At 36.0% G+C, this 21,525-nt stretch overlaps 1 protein-coding gene and 1 pseudogene across 2 annotated transcripts in view; one reads left to right on the forward strand and one right to left on the reverse strand.

Annotated features, from left to right (window-relative positions):
* ZFR (zinc finger RNA binding protein) overlaps window positions 1–21,525 on the reverse strand; it is an 81,094-nt gene that overhangs the window by 7,762 nt on the left and 51,807 nt on the right. For both annotated transcript variants that reach the window (XM_078066611.1, XM_078066612.1), the window contains 3 exons: window positions 20,985–21,126; window positions 16,055–16,152; window positions 15,091–15,186 (listed from right to left, as the gene is read on the reverse strand). In XM_078066611.1, the coding sequence (XP_077922737.1) occupies window positions 15,091–15,186; window positions 16,055–16,152; window positions 20,985–21,126 (336 nt within the window). The remainder of the gene's footprint in view (window positions 1–15,090; window positions 15,187–16,054; window positions 16,153–20,984; window positions 21,127–21,525) is intronic.
* Window positions 1,404–1,816, forward strand: LOC118544216 (large ribosomal subunit protein uL14 pseudogene; annotated as a pseudogene).

Genomic DNA, 21,525 nt, shown 5'->3' on the forward strand with positions numbered 1-21,525 from the left:
TGGCCAACATATAGGAAACAATATGCTTAGGAAACAAAATACTTTTGAAAATAATACTGCTCATAAGAGAAATTAAGGGTAATATTTATCAAAATTATTGATGCTATGCTTAAAATACAAAGCTGAGTCCTAAAATATGCAACTTTCACAAATATAGTTGACCCTTGAATAACATGGGTTTGATCTGTATGGGTCTACTTACATGTGGATTTTTTTCAATAAATATATCAGAAAATTTTTTGGACATCTGTGACAATTTGAAAAGACAGATGAACCACATAGCCTTGAAATGTCAAAAGAATTTAAGAAAAGATAAAACTATAGAATACAGGATATAGGGGTGCCTGGGTGGCTCAGTTAGTTAAGCATCCAACTTGATTTCGGTTCAGGTCATGATCTCAGGGTTGTGAAATCGAGCCCCATGTTGGGCTCTGCACTAGGTGTGGAGCCTGCTTAAGATTCTCTCTCCCTCTGCCCGACCCTCCCCACTCTTAGGAAAAAAAAAAAATGAATACAGGATTTAATACATGTAACATACAAAGTGTATTAACTGACTGTGTTATTGGTAAGGCTTCCAGTAAAGAGCAGGCTATTAGTAGTTAAAATTTTGGGGGGGGGGATCAAAAGTTATACATGAATTCTGAACTGTGTGGGGATTGGTGTCTCTAACCCCTCCATTGTTCAAGGGTCAATTGTAACTCAAACTTTTACTAAGTACTTTTAGAGAATGCTAAGAGAAAATTAAGTATTAAATAATCAGCTATAATCTTGGTATGTCAAGATATAGGATGTGTTCCAAGTAATTCAAAGCTTTAACAAAATCTGCTTACTAATTGATCTTAAGAAATGAGAACTTATTAATTAATTTATTTTTTAAAAGATTTTATTTGACAGAGCAAGAGAGTACAAGCAGGGGGAGCAGCAACAGGAGAGGGAGAAGCAGGCTCCGCCCTGAGCCACCCACGTGCTCTAAAAAATGAGAATTTATGATTTATACTTGCATATAAAGGTAGAAACTAAAAACCAAGAAAGAAATAAATTTATGGAAAACCAAAAGTCAGTGTATCAACACACAATAAAACTAAGTCCACTATCTGCCTTCTGAGATCATTTGCTATGAAGTGAGCAATTTAAAAATACTGATTTTCTACAGAACATAGCTGTTTGCCAAGCAGATGTCTGTAAGTTAGGATAGCAACAAAAGTAGAATGCACGTGGTTTATAAGCTCTGAAATGTATGCAAAGTAAAAGAACAACATCAAAGATGAACACAATCGAATCAGACAAACAATATTTAGGCTGTTATAAAGGATCTTGGTAGCTTAAGTTATTTAGAGAAAAGCTCTCCATATTATTTGAAATCTAGGATTGCAGTATTTGCTTAAAAAACCACTCATGGGTCCCCTGGTGTGAAATTCCAGATTTCCCTGGGTCTTCTGGTAGGAGCCACGATCAACTGTGCTGGTAACATGGGAACCAAAAATCTGTGTATCCCCTATGAAGGGGACCAAGGGATGACTGAACAGACTTCCTGCCGCTGCTGTAGGTGAAACAGTGATGGCTACAGTGAAGAAAGACAAACCAGAGCTCAGAAAGAAGGTACTTGGGGCAGTGGTAATTCATTAATGTACGTCATACAGGAGAAAAGAAGGTGTGTATCTCTATTTTGAAAATTATGCAAGGGTCATAATAAACAATAAAGGCAAAATGAAAGGTTCTGCTATCACAGGACCAGCTGCAAAAGGGTGTGCAGACTTGTGGCCCAGGATTTCATTCAGTGCTGGCAGGATTGCATGATTCTTTGGTGTATTTGTTAAAAAAATAAAAAAAAAAATATTTGTGCCCTCCTTACCCCACCATTCATGAAGCCTGTTTTTCCTTCTCACCTCTAGTAGTAGTAAAAATGCTTACTATGTGGCAAGCTATATGCTAAGCACTTTAAATGCATGATTTCATTTAATTCTCATAACTGGATGCTATTATACCCTAATTTTAAAGGATGGGGGGGTGGGGGCAACAACTTAAACAGGTTGTCCAAGGTTATACAGCTAAAACGTAAAAATTAGGCTGGGATTTGAACCCAGGTCTGATTTAAAATCTATTTCTATTTTTTAAAAAACCATAATTGTATTTTAAGAAATATCCCTTATCAATGGGTGATCCAGACTGATAACTAGTTACCTTGCATATTAGTTCTTTTTTTTTTTTTTCTTAAGATTTTATTTTTAGGGGCGCCTGGGTGGCTCAGTTGTTAGGTGCCTTCTCTTTGGCTCAGGTCATGATGGGATCAAGCCCCGCATCGGGCTCCCTGCTCGGCAGGAAGCCTGCTTCTCCCTCACCCACTCCCCCTGCTTGTGTTCCTGCTCTGTCTCTCTCTGTCAAATAAATAAATAAATAAATAAAATCTTAAAAAAAAAAAAAAAAAGATTTTATTTTTAAGTAATCTCTATACCCAACGTGGGGCTCAAACTCACTACGTGAGATCAAGAGTCGCGTGCTCCACTGACTGAGCCAGCCAGGCGCCCCACTGACTAAAAATACACCTTAAGAGACTGTGGTAACACAAATACTTTCATTTGGTGGCAGTATAAACAGGTAAAACCTTTTTTATCATACAACTGACAAATTCAAAAATTTACAATAGGGTTATTATACTTAATGAAAGCACAAAAAGAGGCACCTGCGTGGCTCAGTCAGTTAAGCATCTGCCTTTGGCTAGGGTCATGATCCCAGGGTCCTGCGACTGAGCCCTGCATCAGGCTCCTGGCTCAACAGGGAGTCTGCTTCTCCTTCTCCCTCTGCCCCTCCCCCCCCACTCCTGGCTCACTCGCACGCCCTCTCTCTCCAAAGAATAAATAAATAAATAAACAAATGAATAAACAAATAAATAAAATCTTAAAAAAATTAAAGCACAGAAGATATCTAACACTAGAAAGTTTGGTTAAATAATAAAAAATAATAGTAATTATCCCCTTCATTATAGCTAATACTGAGCGCTTATTATATACTAAGCATTAACCAATTTAAAACATCACAATCACCTTTTGAGGACAGATATGACTATTATTCCTATTTTACAGATGAAGATATTTATATTAATAAAATAGGGTTTTATGAATATCATTACAATAAGCAACTGTACACACAAAAACCATTTCTACATTCCAGCTGATATAGGTTAATATTGATACATGTATGACAGACTTCCATTCCTAAGTCCATGTGTAGGATGTTCTATTTTTATATTATATTTATGCATAGCACCTTATTTCATACTCAAAAATTCTTGGTAAAAACTGTCACGTCTTGTGGGAAAAAGATTTTTACAGTTTTTGGTGATTCAGAAGTGCATGAACTTTTTTTTTTTTTTTTAAAGATTTTCTTTATTTATTTGACAGAGAGAGACAGCAAGAGAGGGAACACAAGCAGGCAGAGTGGGAGAGGGAGAAGCAGGCTTCCCATGGAGCAGGGAGACCGATGCAGGGCTCGATCCCAGGACCCTGGGCCCATGACCCGAGCCGAAGGCAGACGCTTAACGACTGAGCCACCCAGGCGCCCCAGTGCGTGAACTTTTAAGTAGATGTTTTTTGTTGGGGGTAACTAAGTGTTGCACATATGTTATTTTTAAGCTAAAGTGAATGAGAGGATACACTTCAAGTATAATTTGTGGATTCTTTTGCAAGCTAAGACAATGGTTAGTTCTTTGCCCTGAACGTCAGTGTCCTATCATTTAAAAACTTCACTGGTTCTAAAAGTGACGGACAGGGGGCACCTGGCTGGCTCAGTCAGTAGAGCATGAGACTCTTGATCTCAGAGTCTCGAGTTCGAGCCCCATGTTGGGTAAAGAGATTACTACCCACCCCCCCCAAAAAAAAAAAGGTGACAGGAACTCTGTTACTACAAGCTACCATCATTAAAATCTAAATTACTTATATTCTTAAAAACAAAAACAAAAAAAAGAAATATGTAGGAAGAAATACTGAATCACATATTTCAACAGCTATTTGTGCACAAAGTAGAATTATGGTAGTTCTCTCAGCCTCTTTGAGAACTGTCCGTTTACATTTGACAGATCATTCTTTTTTTAAACAGCAAGGTAAAATTCACGTAATATAAAATTAAGTACTTTAAAGTGAATAATTCAGTGGCATTTAGTACATTCACTATGTTGTACAACGACCACTTCTTATCTAATTCAAAACATTGCCATAATTCCAGAATAAAACCCCTTAACCCATTAAGAAGTTTCTTCCATTCCCTCTTTTCCTCAAGTCTCTGGCAACCCACCAATTTGCATTCTGTCTGTATGAATTTATTATGGATATTTCACACAAATGCAATCATATAATGTGACCTTTGTGTTTGGCTTTCTTAATGTAATGTTTTGGAGGTTCGTCCATGTTGTTACAGATCATTCTTTTTTGTAAAATATTCCTTACTCTATACTGTTCAGAAATGAAACATATAATAAACATCAAAAAATTAAGTATATACCCTTTGTAAATTATAGCAGGTATACCATTCCAAAGGAGGTTTAGATACTATGTAGCAATTCTGGTTAGACCAATTTGACAAGAATTCTACCTGTATTTTCTTTACTTCATTACCATGGGTTCAAGACAAAAGAACTAATTTGAGGGCAGAGTACCATTTTCAGTACTCACTGCAGTGGTGAAGGAAAGCCTAAGAGTAGGCACCATTACTTATTTACTCAAAGTAAATAATCTGAATGCTAAATAAAACTGAAAATAATAAAGTTCATAAGAATTTCACATTTCTTTTATGAAAATCAAGAAACTTTACTCTTGGGGCTGCTGGGTGGCTCAGTCTGTTATGCATCTACCTTTGGCTCAGGTCATGATCCTGGAGTCCCAGGATCGTGCCCTGCATCAGGCTTCCTGCTCAGTGGGGAGTCTGCTTCTCCCTCTCCGCCCCCCCCCCCGCCGCTCATTCTCTCTCTCACACAAATAAATAAATGAATAAATAAATAAGTAAATTAAATCTTTAAAACACAAATGTTATCTCTGCGAAAGGTGATAGTATAAAGCTTAATTTCACGATTTCTTGCCCCAACACATAATTAATAAACAGTTACAACACACCCAAGCAAAAATTTAACAGTTTCAATCAAAAACAGAGGAAAAGGTCAGTGAAAGAATCTTTCCAAGGAATTGAGTGCCTTAGGCAACTTTCTCCATGGAGCTCCTAACTTGGTTCTCTAGAGGGAAGATGGGGGTAGGGCTGGCAGTTGAGTGAAAAAAATCCAAAAAATTTCATCAATTACTTCCCAACTAAGAGAGGTAGATAGAACAAGTCATACTGAAGGCAGCGGCAGAAAAAGAAATTTTCCTAAATGTAAATACCCCTTCTACCATCCCCCTCCAGAGAAAGGAAAAGAATAGAATTCACTATCCTGAAGACTCTTGCAGAAGGGAAGAAGAGAAGAACAAAAGAATCCTAGTTATCCACATCTAATTATGTCTAAACAGACATTTGGCTAATATGTAGGTAAAAGAAAAGTAAAAAAGATAAGATCCGCCGAAGAAGGAAGTGGTAGGGAAAATGTATTACCAAGGATGACTGTGCATTCTCAACAGAAGTGTCCCAAAGTGGCTTCCCATATTCCAAACACTGTTGGCTCAGGGAAATGGAAGTTGTTCCTAAAAGGGGATGGTGAATAGGGAAAAAAAAAAAAAAAGAGAGAGAGCAGATTCTGCATAGGCAAAGGCTCTAGGTGCCCACCCTGGGTTTGAAAACCAAAGCGTGAAGGTGTGCCAATGGGATCTACCTCACAGAGTAGCATAGCACATTCAATCGATACATAATAGAGAGCACTGCTTATGTCTGCAACAAGGCTGGATGCAGCAAATCCATACATCTTTTGTTTAATCCTCAAAGCAGAGCTCACAGGGGAAGAAAAAGGAGAGCTATTTTAAAAAAGCATGGATGGGGCACCTGGGTGGCTCAGTCGTTAAGCATCTGCCTTTGGCTCAGGTCATGATCCCTGGGTCCTGGGACTGAGCCCAGGCTCCCTGCTCAGCAGGAAGCCTGCTTCTCCCTCTCCCACTCCCCCTGTTTGTGTTCCCTCTCTCGCTGTGTCTCTCTCTGTCAAATAAACAAATAAAATCTTAAAAAAAAAAAGGTAAAAAATAAAAAAATAAAAAAGCATGGATAGGTTCAAAGACAATTCTTGTTTGAATGTCAGAGCACAAAAAGATGATTTTGTAATGGAACTGACAACTAATGAGATGAAAAAACAAAAAGAAACCAGGCATGATATCTATTTGGGTGGAACATACCATGAAAAATAGAGATGAAAAATCAATTCTCTACGGACTTTGAGTGATAATGATGCGTGATCTATGTTCACTGCTTGTAACAAATGTACCTTTCTAGGGAGGAATGTTGATGGAGAGGGTGTGCATGTGTGAGAGTAGAAGATCCAAAAACTCCTCTAAAAAAAATAATGTCTATTTAAAAAATAAATTAAAAAACATGTTCTGGAAGGATCTTAGTTTAAGCTAATAAAGATATAATCAATCTGCTAATATTCTGAGTTATAAGAGAACTTGATGAGCAAAAAACCAATAAATTAAAAACTCAAAGTTGAGATGAAAAGATTACAGAGCTAACAAAGCACATTGAAATATAAAAACATTATTAGAGAATAAATAAATTATAAATAGCAAAGAAGACTAGGACATAGCTGAAAACGAAGTTACTACCAAAGAGATAATCACAGGAGACACAAGAGGAAAGGAGACAAGATTTAAAACAATTACAGGGGCGCCATGGTGGCACAATCCGTTAAGCGGCCAACTCTTGGTTTTTGCTTAGGTCGTCATATCAGGGTTGTGAGATAAAGCCCCATGTTGGGCTCCAAACTCAGGGAGGAGACTTCTTAAGACTCTCTTTCCCTCTGCCCCCTCCCCATGCGCACACTCTCTCTCTCTCAAATAAATCTTAAAAAAAAAAATAAAACAGTTACGAAGATAGAAGATATGCAGGACAAAAGCAATCCAACATAAGGATAATGATGTCCCTAAAATACAGAATCCTATTAATCAGACATAACGGAAGATTGTTTTCTCCCCTAACTGAAAGAAAAATCAAATCTGCAGGACAAAAGGACAACAATTTCAATAAAATGCTGATATTAAACAACAGATTCCAAGACATATTTGGTTAAAGTTAATGATACGCAAAGATAAAGAATTCTTTCAATGGCCTATAAAAAAAAGTCAGGGCCAAAAAACTAGGCGGAACTTAGACTTACCAATACACAATGCTGGAAGATAGTGAAGTGAAACTAAAAATGGAGAGGGGGAAAAACTGTGATCTAACAATGTACTTCTCATTAAAGTAATGGCAATTGGCAGCGCTTCTCAAACATGACAATTTCAAAACATCTTTTGATAAAAGTTATCTGATGATAAAATACAAAGGAAATGAAAAGGAAAAGCCCTAGTATAAGACCTAGTGGTTTGCACTGAACCATTTAAATATAGAACATTAAACAGAGAATATGAATACAGAAAGAAGGTAAATAGTTATTTTTAACACTTTTAAGGTTTAAAAAGCATTAAGTGTGTAAATGGCTGTTTTCTAAGTGGAATCAGCAAATATTAAGATAAGAAACAGGTTTAAATATATTTAAAAAAAAAAAGGAACCAATGAAAGAATTACATAACAAGAAACCCAAAGAAGGATTGGGGAAGGGGAGGAAATATAAGTGAAAATTTTCTCAGCTTTTATGGGTGAGAGTTGACAGAGACTATATAAAACTGTTAATAGATGAATGAGAACATCATATAAAACCAGAAGGGCAACAACTAATTGTCACAAGGAAAAAACATTCACACACAAAAAGAACAAGGAAAGAATAAGAATTATGATAAAGCACAGAAGAAAACAAAGGAAACATAAATACACTCATACCAGGCAAATGCTCATGACAAGAAAGCTAGAGTTTCAATATTAATCAATGGACAAGGCTTATTAACTCATGACAGAAAGTGTTAAACAAGGGACCCTTTATAATGGCAAAGGTCCAAATTCACAATGATGACGTAACTGTATTAAGTGTTTATGTCCAAAATTATCACTGCAACGAAACAATAAAGCACAAACTATAGGAAATAGAACAGAAATGGAAACATAATAGAAATAGCAGATTTTAATTTACTTTCATCAATCCATGGATGGATGAAGTAGACAAAAAATATGTAAGGAAAAAATACAGAAGATATGAACAAGATGATAAAGCTGAACTAAGAGGTGTATGTGAGAATACCTCTTTAAAGGTGACCATAGGAAAAAACAAAGTGCCCAAAGATCATAAAAACTGTACATATTAAACTACAAAGAGAAACTTTAAATTCCAAAAATTGTAAATAGAATACATTTATCAGATTATAATGCTATAAAAACTAGAAATTATTTACAGAAACAAATGCAACCCGTTTTCAATCACACAGAATCTAAAAATTCCCTCAAGGGGGCACCTGGGTGGCTCAGTCAGTTAAGTGTCTGATTCAGGATTTTAGCTCAGGTCATGATGTCAGGCTCATGGGATAGAGCCCTGCACTGAGCTCTGTGCTCAGCAAGGAGTCTGCTTCTGATTCCCTCTGTCCCACCATCCCTCCCCCCGTGCGCGTGCACTCTCACTCCAAAATAAATAAATAAATCCTACAAAAAACAAAAAACAAACCAAGAGTGTACTTGTCTTGATGAGCACTGGGGGATGTACGGAAGTGTTAAATCACTATATTGTACACCTGAAACTAATATTATACTGCATGTTAATAACTATACTGGAAATAAAGAGTGAATGAAACAAGTATCCAACTCAAGAAGTTTGTTAGAGAACAATAAAATAAACTCAAGGAAAACAGAAAATTAGAGATGAAATTAGGATTAAATAGGAAAATGGTAGATCTGGCAGATAAATCCAAGGAGCTGATTTTTTGGGGAAAGGAAAAAATAATATGAAAAAGTAAGCCACTGCCTAAAGAAGACTAATACTAGGAGCATTTTTAAATGTCAAAATACTAACATTCTGGTGTGTTTTGATTGTTTTTTGAAGCTGAAGGAAGGAGAAAGTAGAAATGATATATAGTGCCTATATTTTTATACATTAAAAAATTTGAAGTTAGATAATGCTTAACACATTTTTATATTAAAATATATTAAGAATTTAGTGTATTCTGACCACATACAAATAATGAAACACCCATTTGTCATTTTGCTCCTATACAGCAACTACTACTGCTGGCTAGTCTAATCAATCAAACTAAAAATTAAAAACAAACAAAATAATAATAAAGATTCTGCAAGTACTTAAAAAACCCTGAGGGGGCAACCTGGGCCGCTCAGTTGGTTAAGCCGCTGGCTCTTGGTTTCGGCTCAGGTCATCTCAGGGTCGTGGGATCAAGCCCCGCATTGGGGTGGGGTGGCAGGAGTTTGCTTCAGATTCAGATTCTCCCTCTCTCTGCCCCTCCCCTGGCTCATGTGCACGCGCTTTCTAAAATAAATAAATAAATCTTAACACCCCACCCCGCCCAAAAACCTAAAAAGAAAAACAACAAAGAACCCCAAACAAAAAAACAAAAACAAAAAACTCCCAAGACCCCAAGAGCAAAATTCTATCCTATAAAAATGTGAATATCTAGCTGAATTGGTCAATTTTTCTAGGATAATAGAAGTTACCAAAATTAAAGCAGGAGAGAGAAAAATTAGACTAATTAATCACAACAGGAAAAACTGAGAAAATGCTACCCCCTTTATTAAGAGAGATTGGGAAATAATGTCATCAAATGACAGTAGTAGTTTGATCCTACCAAAAGCGTTTCAGAATTTAAATAAAGAACAAAAGCCTTCAAACTGTTTTTAGAGAGCTAGCGCATTATTGATTCTGAATCTGAAAGAGAACAAAAATAAAACTATAAAACTTTCTTTTATGTCACCAAGAAAATTCCTAAATAGACTATCAGCAAACAGACTATAGTTCATTAATATTATTCTTATATATGAGAATCACTCATGCAATGCAAAGATAGCTCAGTATGAGGAAATCTATTTGTATAATGAACAATATTGAACAGGTTGAAAGGAAAAAACTATACATTCAGGACAATAAACCTTGAAAGACTATCTGATAAAGTTCAATTTCCATTCCTGATTCATTTTTTTTAACCTTAAAAAATTTTTTTTAAATGTAAGCTCCACACCCAATTTAAGGCTTGAACTCACAACCCTGAGATCAAGAGTCATATGCTCTACCTATTGAGCCAGCCATAGGCTGCCCCTCTATTCCTGATTCAAAATTACTTAGCAAACTAGGAAAAGAATGATAATTCTAACCTGACAAAGAAGGATCTCAAATAACAGGCTAACCATCATGCTTAGTACACTGTACACCCTAGAAGCATTTTTTTTTTTTTGCCTAGAAGTATTTCCAATACAATTAGGAACATAGAATGCATGTAAAGTATATTATTTTTTATTTCCTATTTATTCTAGAAGTATCAGTTAAATTAGAAAAAAGAAGGCAAAATATCATTTATAGGTATGATTCTAAGATTAGAAAACCCAAGAGAATCATATGAAAAAAATTATTACAAATAAAGGAATGCAGTCAGGTGGTAGGGGTTGCAAAATTAATATCCAAAGTTAACAGCTTCTATATACACAAACAAGAACCAGAAAATAGATGTGAAGGGGGGAAAAAGCCCCTAAAAGATAAAATACCCAGGTACAAACAACCAAAACCAAAACTTAACATGCACAGAACATATTCAAATCTAAGCAGGTACATAAAATTAACTTCAGTAAACAGGACACCACATACTCTTGGCTAAGAAGAGTCAGTATAAAAGTGATGATAATTCTCCAAATGAATCTATTAATTCAATGCAGTACTACTTAAAAAAACATCACAAGAACTTTGGAGAAACTGAACAAAGTTGTAGTCAAGTTCATTTGGAAAAACAAACATAAGAAAAGCCAAAAAAGGGGCGCCTGGGTGGCTCAGTCGTTAAGCGTCTGCCTTCGGCTCAGGTCATGATCCCAGCGTCCTGGATTCGAGCCCCGCCATCGGGCTCCCTGCTCAGCGGGAAGCCTGCTTCTCCCTCTCCCACTCCCCCTGCTTGTGTTCCCTCTCTCGCTGTGTCTCTGTCAGATAAATAAATAAAATCTTAAAAAAAAAAAAAAAAAGAAAAAAAAGAAAAGCCAAAAAAATTCTTCTGTGCAAGATGGTGTTTAAAAGGGGCAAAGAACAAGGAGGCAAGAATGTGATGATGAGGACAATCAGAATTTTAAAATTCTGAAGCTTCAATCGTTAAGAGTTTAGTACTACAGAAGAAAACAGACTGAGGAATCAAAGACAACTGCCGAGATGGACCCACAAAAAAGGAACTTTGGTCTAGGACAGGGTTTTTCGACCTCAGTGCTACTTTTTTTTCTTTAAAGATTTTATTTATTTATTTGACAGAAAGAGACACAGCAAGAGAGGGAACACAAGCAGGGGGAGTGGGAGAGGGAGAAGCAGGCTTCCCGCTGAGCAGGGAGCCTGATGCGGGGCTCGATCCCAGGACCCTGGGATCATGACCTGAGCCGAAGGCAGATGCTTAACGACTGAGCCATCCAGGTGCCCCCTCAGTGCTATTGATAACCAGTTCTGATAACCAAAAATGTCTCCAGACATTGCCAAATGTCTCCTGAGGAACAAAACTGCCCCTGGTTGAGAACCACAGGTTTATGATAATGGTGGTATTTCAAACTGGAGGTTGGGAGAACAGATATCATTGTTAAATAAATTATTCAATGGTACTAGAATAATTGGCAATTGGTCTGAAAAAACATTTAGCTAAATCCATTTATGATTTAAAAATTTTTTTTAAATTTAAAATTATTTTTAATTATACAAATAATGTATATATATTTTGTCCTGGTAAAAACTAAACATTACAGATCTCTATCATAATCATCCCTTTCTCCTATTCCTCAGAGACAACCTATTACATATATATATTTTTTGACAATCCCCATTATAAGTTGGAATACATTCTTCTCAAAGCTTTTGTTATGTATTTTTTTTTTTTTTAAGATTTTATTTATTTATTTGAAGAGAGAGACACAGCGAGAGAGGGAACACAAGCAGGGGGAGTGGCAGAGGGAGAAGCAGGCTTCCCGCGGAGCAGGGAGCCTGATGCGGGGCTCGATCCCAGGACCCTGGGATCACGACCTGAGCCGAAGGCAGACGCTTAACAACTGAGCCACCCAGGCGCCCCTGTTATGTATTAAATATAGATATATATGCACTTGCAGAAAAAGAAATTTGATGGGGAAAAAAAGCTTCAGAAGAAAGCATGTGTGAACTAATTTATAATCTAAAATACAAGAGAATTTTTATGAGTAGAATACAAAACACAGAAGTCATCAAAGATTAATGGATTAAAATTTACAAAAATCTGATATAGTAAAAATGATAATATAGCTAAAAAGCAGATGAAAAGCTGGAGGGGCGCCTGGGTGGCTCAGTTGGTTAAGCGACTGCCTTTGGCTCAGGTCATGATCCCAGGGTCCGGGATCAAGCCCCGTATCGGGCTCCCTGCTCGGCGGGAAGCCTGCTTCTCCCTCTCCAAACCCCCTGCTTGTGTACCCTCTCTGTCAGTTAAATAAATAAATAAAATCTTAAAAAAAAAAGCAGATAAAAGCTGGAAAACATCAATTCTGTTACAGATAAGGACTAATTTCTTATAATAAAAAGATTTAATATAATTAAGAAAATGTTGAGTAACAAAGGAACTGCTGGTTAAGAGAAAAATCATTCTAAATGCCAGCAATCACTCAAATAAAGAAATGTAAGTAAGAAACGGGACACCATTTTATATTTATTATATATGTGATGATATCCCAGAGTTAGTGAGGGTGTGAAAGAAATGATCAATCTGGGGCGCCTGGGTGGCTCAGCTGTTAAGCATCTGCCTTTGGCTCAGGTCATGATCCCAGGGTCCTGGGATCAAGCCCCGTGTCGGGCTCCCTGTTCAGCGGGAAGCCTGCTTCTCCCTCTCTCACTCCCCCTGCTTGTGTTCCCTCTCTCGCTGTTGCTCTCTGTTAAATAAATAAAATCTTAAAAAAAAAAAGAACTGATCAATCCAACAGTTTTTTGGATGTTTTCAAAGATCCAACTTTCTGATAAATACTTGGCACATGTTCTTTGACCTTGGAATTCTGGCCCTAGCAATTTATTACATGAATTATAATACAAAAGCTTGACAATAGTATAATGAAGACTTAATGGCGGGCGCCTGGGTGGCTCAGTTGGTTGAGCGACTGCCTTCGGCTCAGGTCATGATCCTGGAATCCCTGGATCGAGTCCCGCATCGGGCTCCCTGCCGAGCAGGGAGCCTGCTTCTCCCTCTGACCCTCCCCCCTCCCACGTGCTCTCTCTCTCTCATTCTCTCTGTCTCAAATAAATAAATAAAATCTTAAAAAAAAAAAAAAAAAAAAAAAAGACTTAATGGCAAAACACTGCAAAAAACCAAAATGTCCATCAAATGGATACTAGTTAAATAAAGTATGGCATGTCCACACAAAGGGCATACCACGTAGTTAATGCAAAGAATAAGGTGGATTTGACTATGCCCTTCTCAAAGAGCTCTAAGATGTATTTTTTTTTTAAAGGTTTTATTTATTTATTCAACAGAGAGACAAACAGTGAGAGCAGGAACACAAGCAGGGGGAGTGGGAGAGGGAGAAGCAGGCCTCCTGCCGAGCAGGAAGCCCGATGCCGGGCTCGATCCCAGGACCCTGGGATCATGACCCAAGCCGAAGGCAGACGCCCAATCATCTGAGCCACCCAGGCGCCACCAAGATGTATTTTGTTAAGAAAATGCAAATAATGTAAATAGCACGAACACCCCTGTGTTTAGAAAAAATTAAAGAACTAAAGTAACCTGGCTATTCACTTCTCACTAACTCTGAAATCAATAGGTTCAATTATATTTTTGAATAAACCCCTCCTCTATCTGAATTCTTGCTATTCAGGAACCAAAAGGGCTCAAACATAAAGGGATACTAGTACATATATAAAAATAAGAATATATATGATGTATATACATGTGCTTTTTTCCTGGAAGTAATCACAACAAACTGTTAAAGATAATTTGCCATTAAATAATGAGAAGACTTTCACTTTTTGGTGCCTTTCTGCATTATTTGAATTTCCTAACTTCACACATTTCTTTTTCTTCTTCACATTTTATTTCACAATCTCTATTTCTGAATATTTTTTTTTTAAAGATTTTATTATTTATATGAGAGAGAGAGAGAGAGAGAGCACATGAGAGGGGGGAGGGTCAGAGGGAGAAGTAGACTCCCTGCTGAGCAGGGAGCCCGATGCGGGACTCAATCCTGGGACTCCAGGGTTATGACCTGAGCCGAAGGCAGTCACTTAACCAAATGAGCCACCCAGGTGCCCCTCTATTTCTGAATTCTTAAATTTTTAAACTTTTACACATTTAAAAAAAAAAGATTTTATTTATTTGAGAGAGAGCACGCACATGCACATGCACAAGCTGGGGGAGGGGCAGAGGGACAAGCACACTCCTTGCTCAGCTGGGAGCTCAATGCAGGACTCCTTCCCAGGATCCCGAGATCACAACATGAGCCCAAATCAGACGTTTAACTGACTGAGCCACCCAGGTGCCCCTACATATTATTTAAAAAGAAAAACCTGTCAACAGAACCCTGCATAAGGAGATTAATAGCTTATTTTTAGTCTTTGTACCTTGATGTAAGTAAAAGCCAACTAACAATTATTGTTATCTTAAAAAATAAACATGAGAAGAGCAAAAAAAAAAAAAAAGGACAATACAAAAAGAAACATCAAGTGCAATTCTTTAAATAGTAAAATCATAGAAAAATTTTCACTCTATGACCCCCAGGATTTCTCACTACAAGAGGAAAGAAACTACATTTAGGAAATGAAAAAAAGTTGACAATTAAATGTAAGAGGAGATTATAAAAAACTGCAGAAGTATTTCCTCAATATTTATTTTTCACACCATAAAGTTACATACTACTCACCCAGCTCGGAAAATCAGACCACGTTGGAACTCGCTGACAGAGGTCCCGGAGAATACGTATGATAATCACGCAGGACTGCAGACCATTAGCTCTAGCCTTGAGAGCAACACAAAAACCCAGGTGAATTAATCTTAGAAATATTGAAAATATCCCTTGATGAAAAAAAGTTAAAATACCACTGTTCAATGGAAGCTCAGATAAAAATAAAACAAAAATAACCACACTTAAAATTGGATTCAATGAGCTGCCATTTACAGCAGTATTTTATGCCAGGGTTAGTATTTAAAAGCTGGTATTTTAGGTCAAAGTAAACAGATTATACAAGAATAATATTTCTTGATCCCCTGTGAACCTTGACCTGTGTTCATTTAAAACAGTAAACTTAAAAAAAAAAAATCTGCCTACATTAGAAACAAAAGAAAAAGTAAAGAGCTAAAAAGTTTGTCTAGGGACTGAAAGGTTAAGGAAATCTGTTTGGTTTCCCTTCTGTGCCTTTGCATGACTGCAAAGTCACTAAACCAAACAGCTGCTTCCTCACCTTTCACTCCCTACACTTATTAACTTAGAGAAAGAGGGGGAAAAAATCTTAAAACTATACACAAAGCTTTAAACACATATTCCATTATTTAAAGCAAAAGTTAATCTGCAGCCTTATGGAATATAATATATATACACAAACATGTGATGTTCCTAAACAAGTAAACTTTAAATATAGCCACTAAAAATAAAAATAAAAAACCCCAAACTACAAAACACCCCCAAACCTACGGTTATTGTCAAATTAATAGTAACTGCAATATGCAGATCTTCATACCCAGCTTTCTATGTTAACATATTTTCTGAGATTTAATTTAAAGTAGTATTGCTTGGGCAATCTTTTGAAATGTTTAAACACAGTTAAACATGTTGTACTGAACTACTCTCTCATAAGGCTACAAGAAAAAAGTAAAATGATGTTCCGAACCTGGAACCACTTAGCGTGGCGTAGAGCAGCCAGAGCGTCAAGGCATTTTTGCCTGTCCAAGACGTCCGGTGGGTCTTTCACCATACCCGAGGTTACATCTAAAATGGATTGAATTGGCAAAATGCAGTGAGGAATGGGTGTTTGACCAGGTGAGCAAGACACTTCCTTAAAGTAGCATCAGTGTCACATGAGCCATTTGAGAGTTTACCAGCACTTTAACGTACCCAGAGTTATTTTCAGCAAATTTATATAATCCAATGTAACAATCAAAAGGAGAATTTAAACTCTTAAGAAATATAAGTGATTTCTGCAAATAATCAACCCTACCCACCAAAATAAAATCAAAAGGAAGGATTACTGGACACAGTGCACCAGCACAAAGACAACACAAGAAGGAACACAAAAATCCACCTTAATAAATGAGAGTTCACGATAAACTATTAAGTTTGTTCAGTATTCTAAATGGTCAGAGGTTATTCTGGGGCTCATATAGCAAAGAACTAGTAATAAATATGGAATGATCAATACAGTAATAATCATGGAAAAAAACAAAGAGCCTAAAATAGGCATTTCTAAGAGGTCAATGTTTTTCTCTTCTACCAGGAAATTTTAGCTTTAAGGGAGTATGAAATGCTCTTTTAAAAAGTTCCCATGGGGCGCTGGGTGGCTCAGTCGTTAAGCGTCTGCCTTCGGCTCAGGTCATGATCCCAGGGTCCTGGATTGAGCCCTACAGCGGGCTCCCTGCTCTGCGGGAAGCCTGCTTCTCCCTCTCCCACTCCCCCTGCTTGTGTTCCCTCTCTCGCTGTCTCTGTCAAATAAATAAAATCTTAAAAAAAAAAATATTCCAAAGGATAATTGGAGAGAAATAATGGGTATAGTGGAAAAGGGCAATAGGAACTAGCATGGTTAAATAGGATAAGTATAGAAAAAGAAGAGATGCAGTAAGAACTCTTTGATGATAAAGAATATGTATGGTCTAAAATTATAACAATGGATTTTAAATCAGAGTATTGTATTAAAACATAAAGGAGCTATCTAAAAAACTTGAGAAAGTCTGAACCTAAACTAGGACAAGAAGTTAATTTTACATTCATGATAGAGGGCCAGCTATATGTTCATCTGAACATATCTGTAAAGTGTGTATAAAAATAACAGCATATTTGCTAATCAAACTATTCAAAATAGCAACTAAGTAAATCTAATTTATAGCTCTTAATGATTTTAATAGTAGAAATATTTTCTAAATACAACATAATTACACACTAGGTGAGTAATCCATTGAACTTAAGTCTTCTGGCAAAAGTGTACCAAAATTATGGGGTATTTAAGATATAATTTAATAAATCATTGAGGGTACCAAATGAATATGAGGGACAAAAGAAATACATGATAAAAGAAGTTAAAGATGATTTTAAGAGTATTATTGCCACTTCAGGCAAGTTATTTAATTATATATATTTTGTATGGGCATTCAGTTATCTTAAAAGACAGTTGTCCTTATTTTGAGTAGGTAACACATAAAGAAACATATTCTAAAAATGATAAAGAAATCTATCCACTGGGCTTTCTATTCTTAGTTCTTGCTCTTCAAATAATCAGATGATCCAGATTTTTCAAGAAGACATGTTAGAAGGGCGATTTACAGATAATCAAAGAACACTGCAGCATTCTGAGATTAAGACTGAAAGAAGAATGTGGATACTAAAAAGAAACTATCAAGACAAAATATTAGTGATTTTTAAAAAATAGTGGACAATCTCAAAACCTGCAAGACCTACTACTAAAATCAGAAACATACCGACCATAAGAGATGGGGCTCTTCTGAGATAAGGAAAAGGAAAAAGGAAAGCACAGCTAACTAAGGAAATAAAAAAAGAAAGAAAAAAATGAAATAAAAAACCATTCTTCAAAGCAGGATTACAGAACTGCTGAAGGACCCTCTTTCTATGTCCCTTATTTACATTACCTGCTAAAGCTAGAATGCAAATAGGTGACAATGTGCAATCTCTTTCTAAAAAAGTTTCTGAATTTCTAATGTTATTTTCACGACGTTATAATTTCCTTCAATATCTAAGAAAATTTTTCTTTTTGCACACAAGCATTTATAACTTTGAAAATTTTAATTAATGATACAATTTCAAAGATGCCAAGACACCTATTGCAATTTAAAAACAAATTAAGAGCTGTAAGTAGAAAGTTTCTGTTAAATTTAGAGTGTGGATTTTTGCACCCATTTTATATTTCAAGTGGATTAACCCCTTAGGTATATTGTGCTAAAAACAAAAAAATCATACTTGTTGCCTAATACCCAGTTAACAAAACAAAAATCATTTAATTTATTAAAAAAAAAGCAAATTCTTACCCTACATAAATGTAATTTCATCAATTTTAAGGGGTTAATCACCAGTTAGAAGACATGCTGTGTCCACACTATTTTATGATTAAAAGTTAATGGGAATATATTAATTTAAATTAACATGGTTATGTAAAATATATAATCCACCCACAACCATTTAAAAACTAGTGTGAACACTGCTCAATTCTAGAATAGACAAAGACAAAACAAACAAAACAGCCACACAAAGGACAATAAATGCCAGACTCTGCATCCAAAATCCCTCCTTAATCAAATGGCAGGTGTGACACTGAGCTTTTGAAAACCTTGGTCAAAAATCCTTCCGATGTCTTGGCAGCAACCCCTGACAGGAATCAATCCCCTCTGCTAGAAGGCTTTGGACCGGGCCTGATAAGCTACAGGTGGAAAAAAACACACACATACTTGACTTGCTGCAGAAAAGACTCTGTAGCAAGGGTTAGAGCATTACCAACATTTCAAGCTTCAAGTCAATTAACTGTTAACTTAGTGTTTAACTGTCAAACACAGTACTATAAAATAGATCTGTCATGCGTTTAACAGTTATTTGGGCAATTTAATAATTTCTTTTAAATAATTGAAAAATAATTTTTGGTATTAAACAGGACCATCTTTATTAAAGAGCTACCACACTGCGCAAGTCGCAAGTCTCAAGTCTCAAGATTTGTAATTGCTCTTCCGGCAAAGCCTTCCTTACCCCCTGTACTAACTCCCCAAAGCAAGCTATAGGCTTTAAGTCATTTTAAGACACAGAGCATTGGGAGCTGCAGTGAGAGAGAATACATACCGTTATTCTGCAGCAAGAAAGAAGCAATCTTCATAATGAAGCTAAAGACATAGTTTACTGCAGTTATCTGCAGCAAGGAACACTCTATCAATGTTTCTACACTTTTTGCACATCCAACTTTTCAGCTCAGTGTCTTGAAGTAAAATCTTCCAATTTTGGACTGATCACTTCTCTCACCAGAGTATTTATGAAATCCAGAACAGTAATTCTAACTCAAGTCTGGGTCAGACAAAAATATAATTTTGTTTCCTTTAGAAGGGATAGGTTATCAAAGACTACTACAGATGCGATATGAACTTTAGACTTTTGCAATGTAACAAAATAACTCAATAATGTACAAATTTAACTAAGGCTAAATAGAATTGGATAAAATGTGCTCTGAAATAGTTAAATTAAATGGTTATATGAGTATAATTTCATCCTAAGTATAACAACGTTTATTTATATCATATTAGAAGATTTCTTTTTCAAATCCTAAGGGTCATATGTTGCATATGAATTGACCAGATTGACTCAGGAACTGTTTTTCCAGCAATATCCACAGTCAGACTTTGAGTGGAAAATCATGTTCATATAAAAGATCCTTTACACAAAACCCGTTCATTTTTAAGATGCAAAGCTTATACAACATACAAGTCCTGATATGGTGTATATGTGAAGTATGCAAGATTAGACATGTCTCCCAATGACCACATTTTTAAAAAAGTGTTGTCTTCCTGGGTCGTGGAAAGCCCAGTGCCTTAAAAAAAAATTGCTTTGCTGTAAGAAAACAAATTTAAAGGGACAGTAACTAAGAGCCTACTGATGCTATTTTAGACAATTTTAATATTCAATACAGTATTCTTTTCTCCTCTATCTGTATCACAAAGAAATATTAGTGTAGACTATATAACTCCATACTCAACAAGTTAAGGTGTACAAAAACAACATGAAAGGAAACAAAGTAAATTTTATCTGACCCATAAAACAACAGAACCAACATAAGGCAGACACTGACCATGCTTTTTGGCTTAAAAGCTTTTGAAGCTTTGAAAATGTTACAGAACAGTCCCTAAAGCAACATTGCTGGCACCAGCAGGATTTCACCTTCTACAATTGTAAAGTAAGTTTAAAAACCCTGTACTGTACTATAACTTACTAACTACACCTACACCATTTATTTTTCAATATCTCTAGTATAATTATATTGGGTTCAAATGCCCAAATCTACGTGCATTAGGATGCTCTGCATTCATGAAAACTCTCCAAACAAAAGAGCAACCTCAGAGAACTAGAAATATTTACCTCAGGACAAGCCAAATCCATGATTACACATATAACAATGCCTCTTAAAATGTAAGTATTACAAGTATATAACCAATTTTATTTGAAACTCTCTTGTCTTTTTTTTAAAGACAAGAACAAAAACTTCTTAATAGAAGTTAAATTTGTGGCCCCTTACTACCAACATTTAATTTTTTCATGTGTCCACTAAGTCAGCAAGAATAATTTTGAACTTTTTTTTTCCAGAAATCTGAGGTTAGCAAGAAAAGAAAAAAATCAAGAAAGTCAATAATACCATGAGTGTTTTATATAAAAGTACATTACTAAAAAGAGCATTTACTTTCTGGGAAATGATCTTAAGCAAAACTGGTTGCTACATAAGTCAAATCTATCCAATTCATATGTAATGCCAGCATGTTGCCTTCTAGGGCTTAATGCCATCTTAAAGAGTAGGTAAATGAAAAAAAAAGTTAATAGAAAAGTAGAATGTTTAATGGCTTTCCAACCTCCTTCCCTCATGTTCTCTTCTCTAATAATTGGAGATGTCAGGGTGATAGTGACTTGCATTTTGGGTTCCACACATGAATTCAAAATTATTGCCGCTTCAGACATAGCACATTTTATATCATACTTCTCAGGACTTATAACCTATGTAATGAAGAGTACAAAAAAATTAGTTGGACTTTTACATTATCAGACAAAGCAGATTCATTATGGCTCTTTCATTTTCTCACTACCTCAAACATTTAATTAATTAATTAATTTTTAAGTAATCTTTACACCCAACATGGGGCTCAAACTTAACAACCCGAAGATCAAGAGTCACGTGCTCTATCGACGAAACCAGCCAGGCGCCCCTACTTCAATCATTTTATAAGGAGTAGATAATATACTACTCTCCAAGAAGCCTTACAATAATGCAAATATCATTAATCTCTTACTATACTTTCCTTTTAGAATTCTTTGTTGACCGAATATTTATCATTATTTGTATCAGAGAGATTATTTGTATATGTCCCTATTAGATTATAAATTCTTGGATAAAAG

Source organism: Halichoerus grypus, chromosome 2 (assembly GCF_964656455.1).
Source record: "Halichoerus grypus chromosome 2, mHalGry1.hap1.1, whole genome shotgun sequence".
NCBI lineage: Eukaryota > Metazoa > Chordata > Mammalia > Carnivora > Phocidae > Halichoerus > Halichoerus grypus.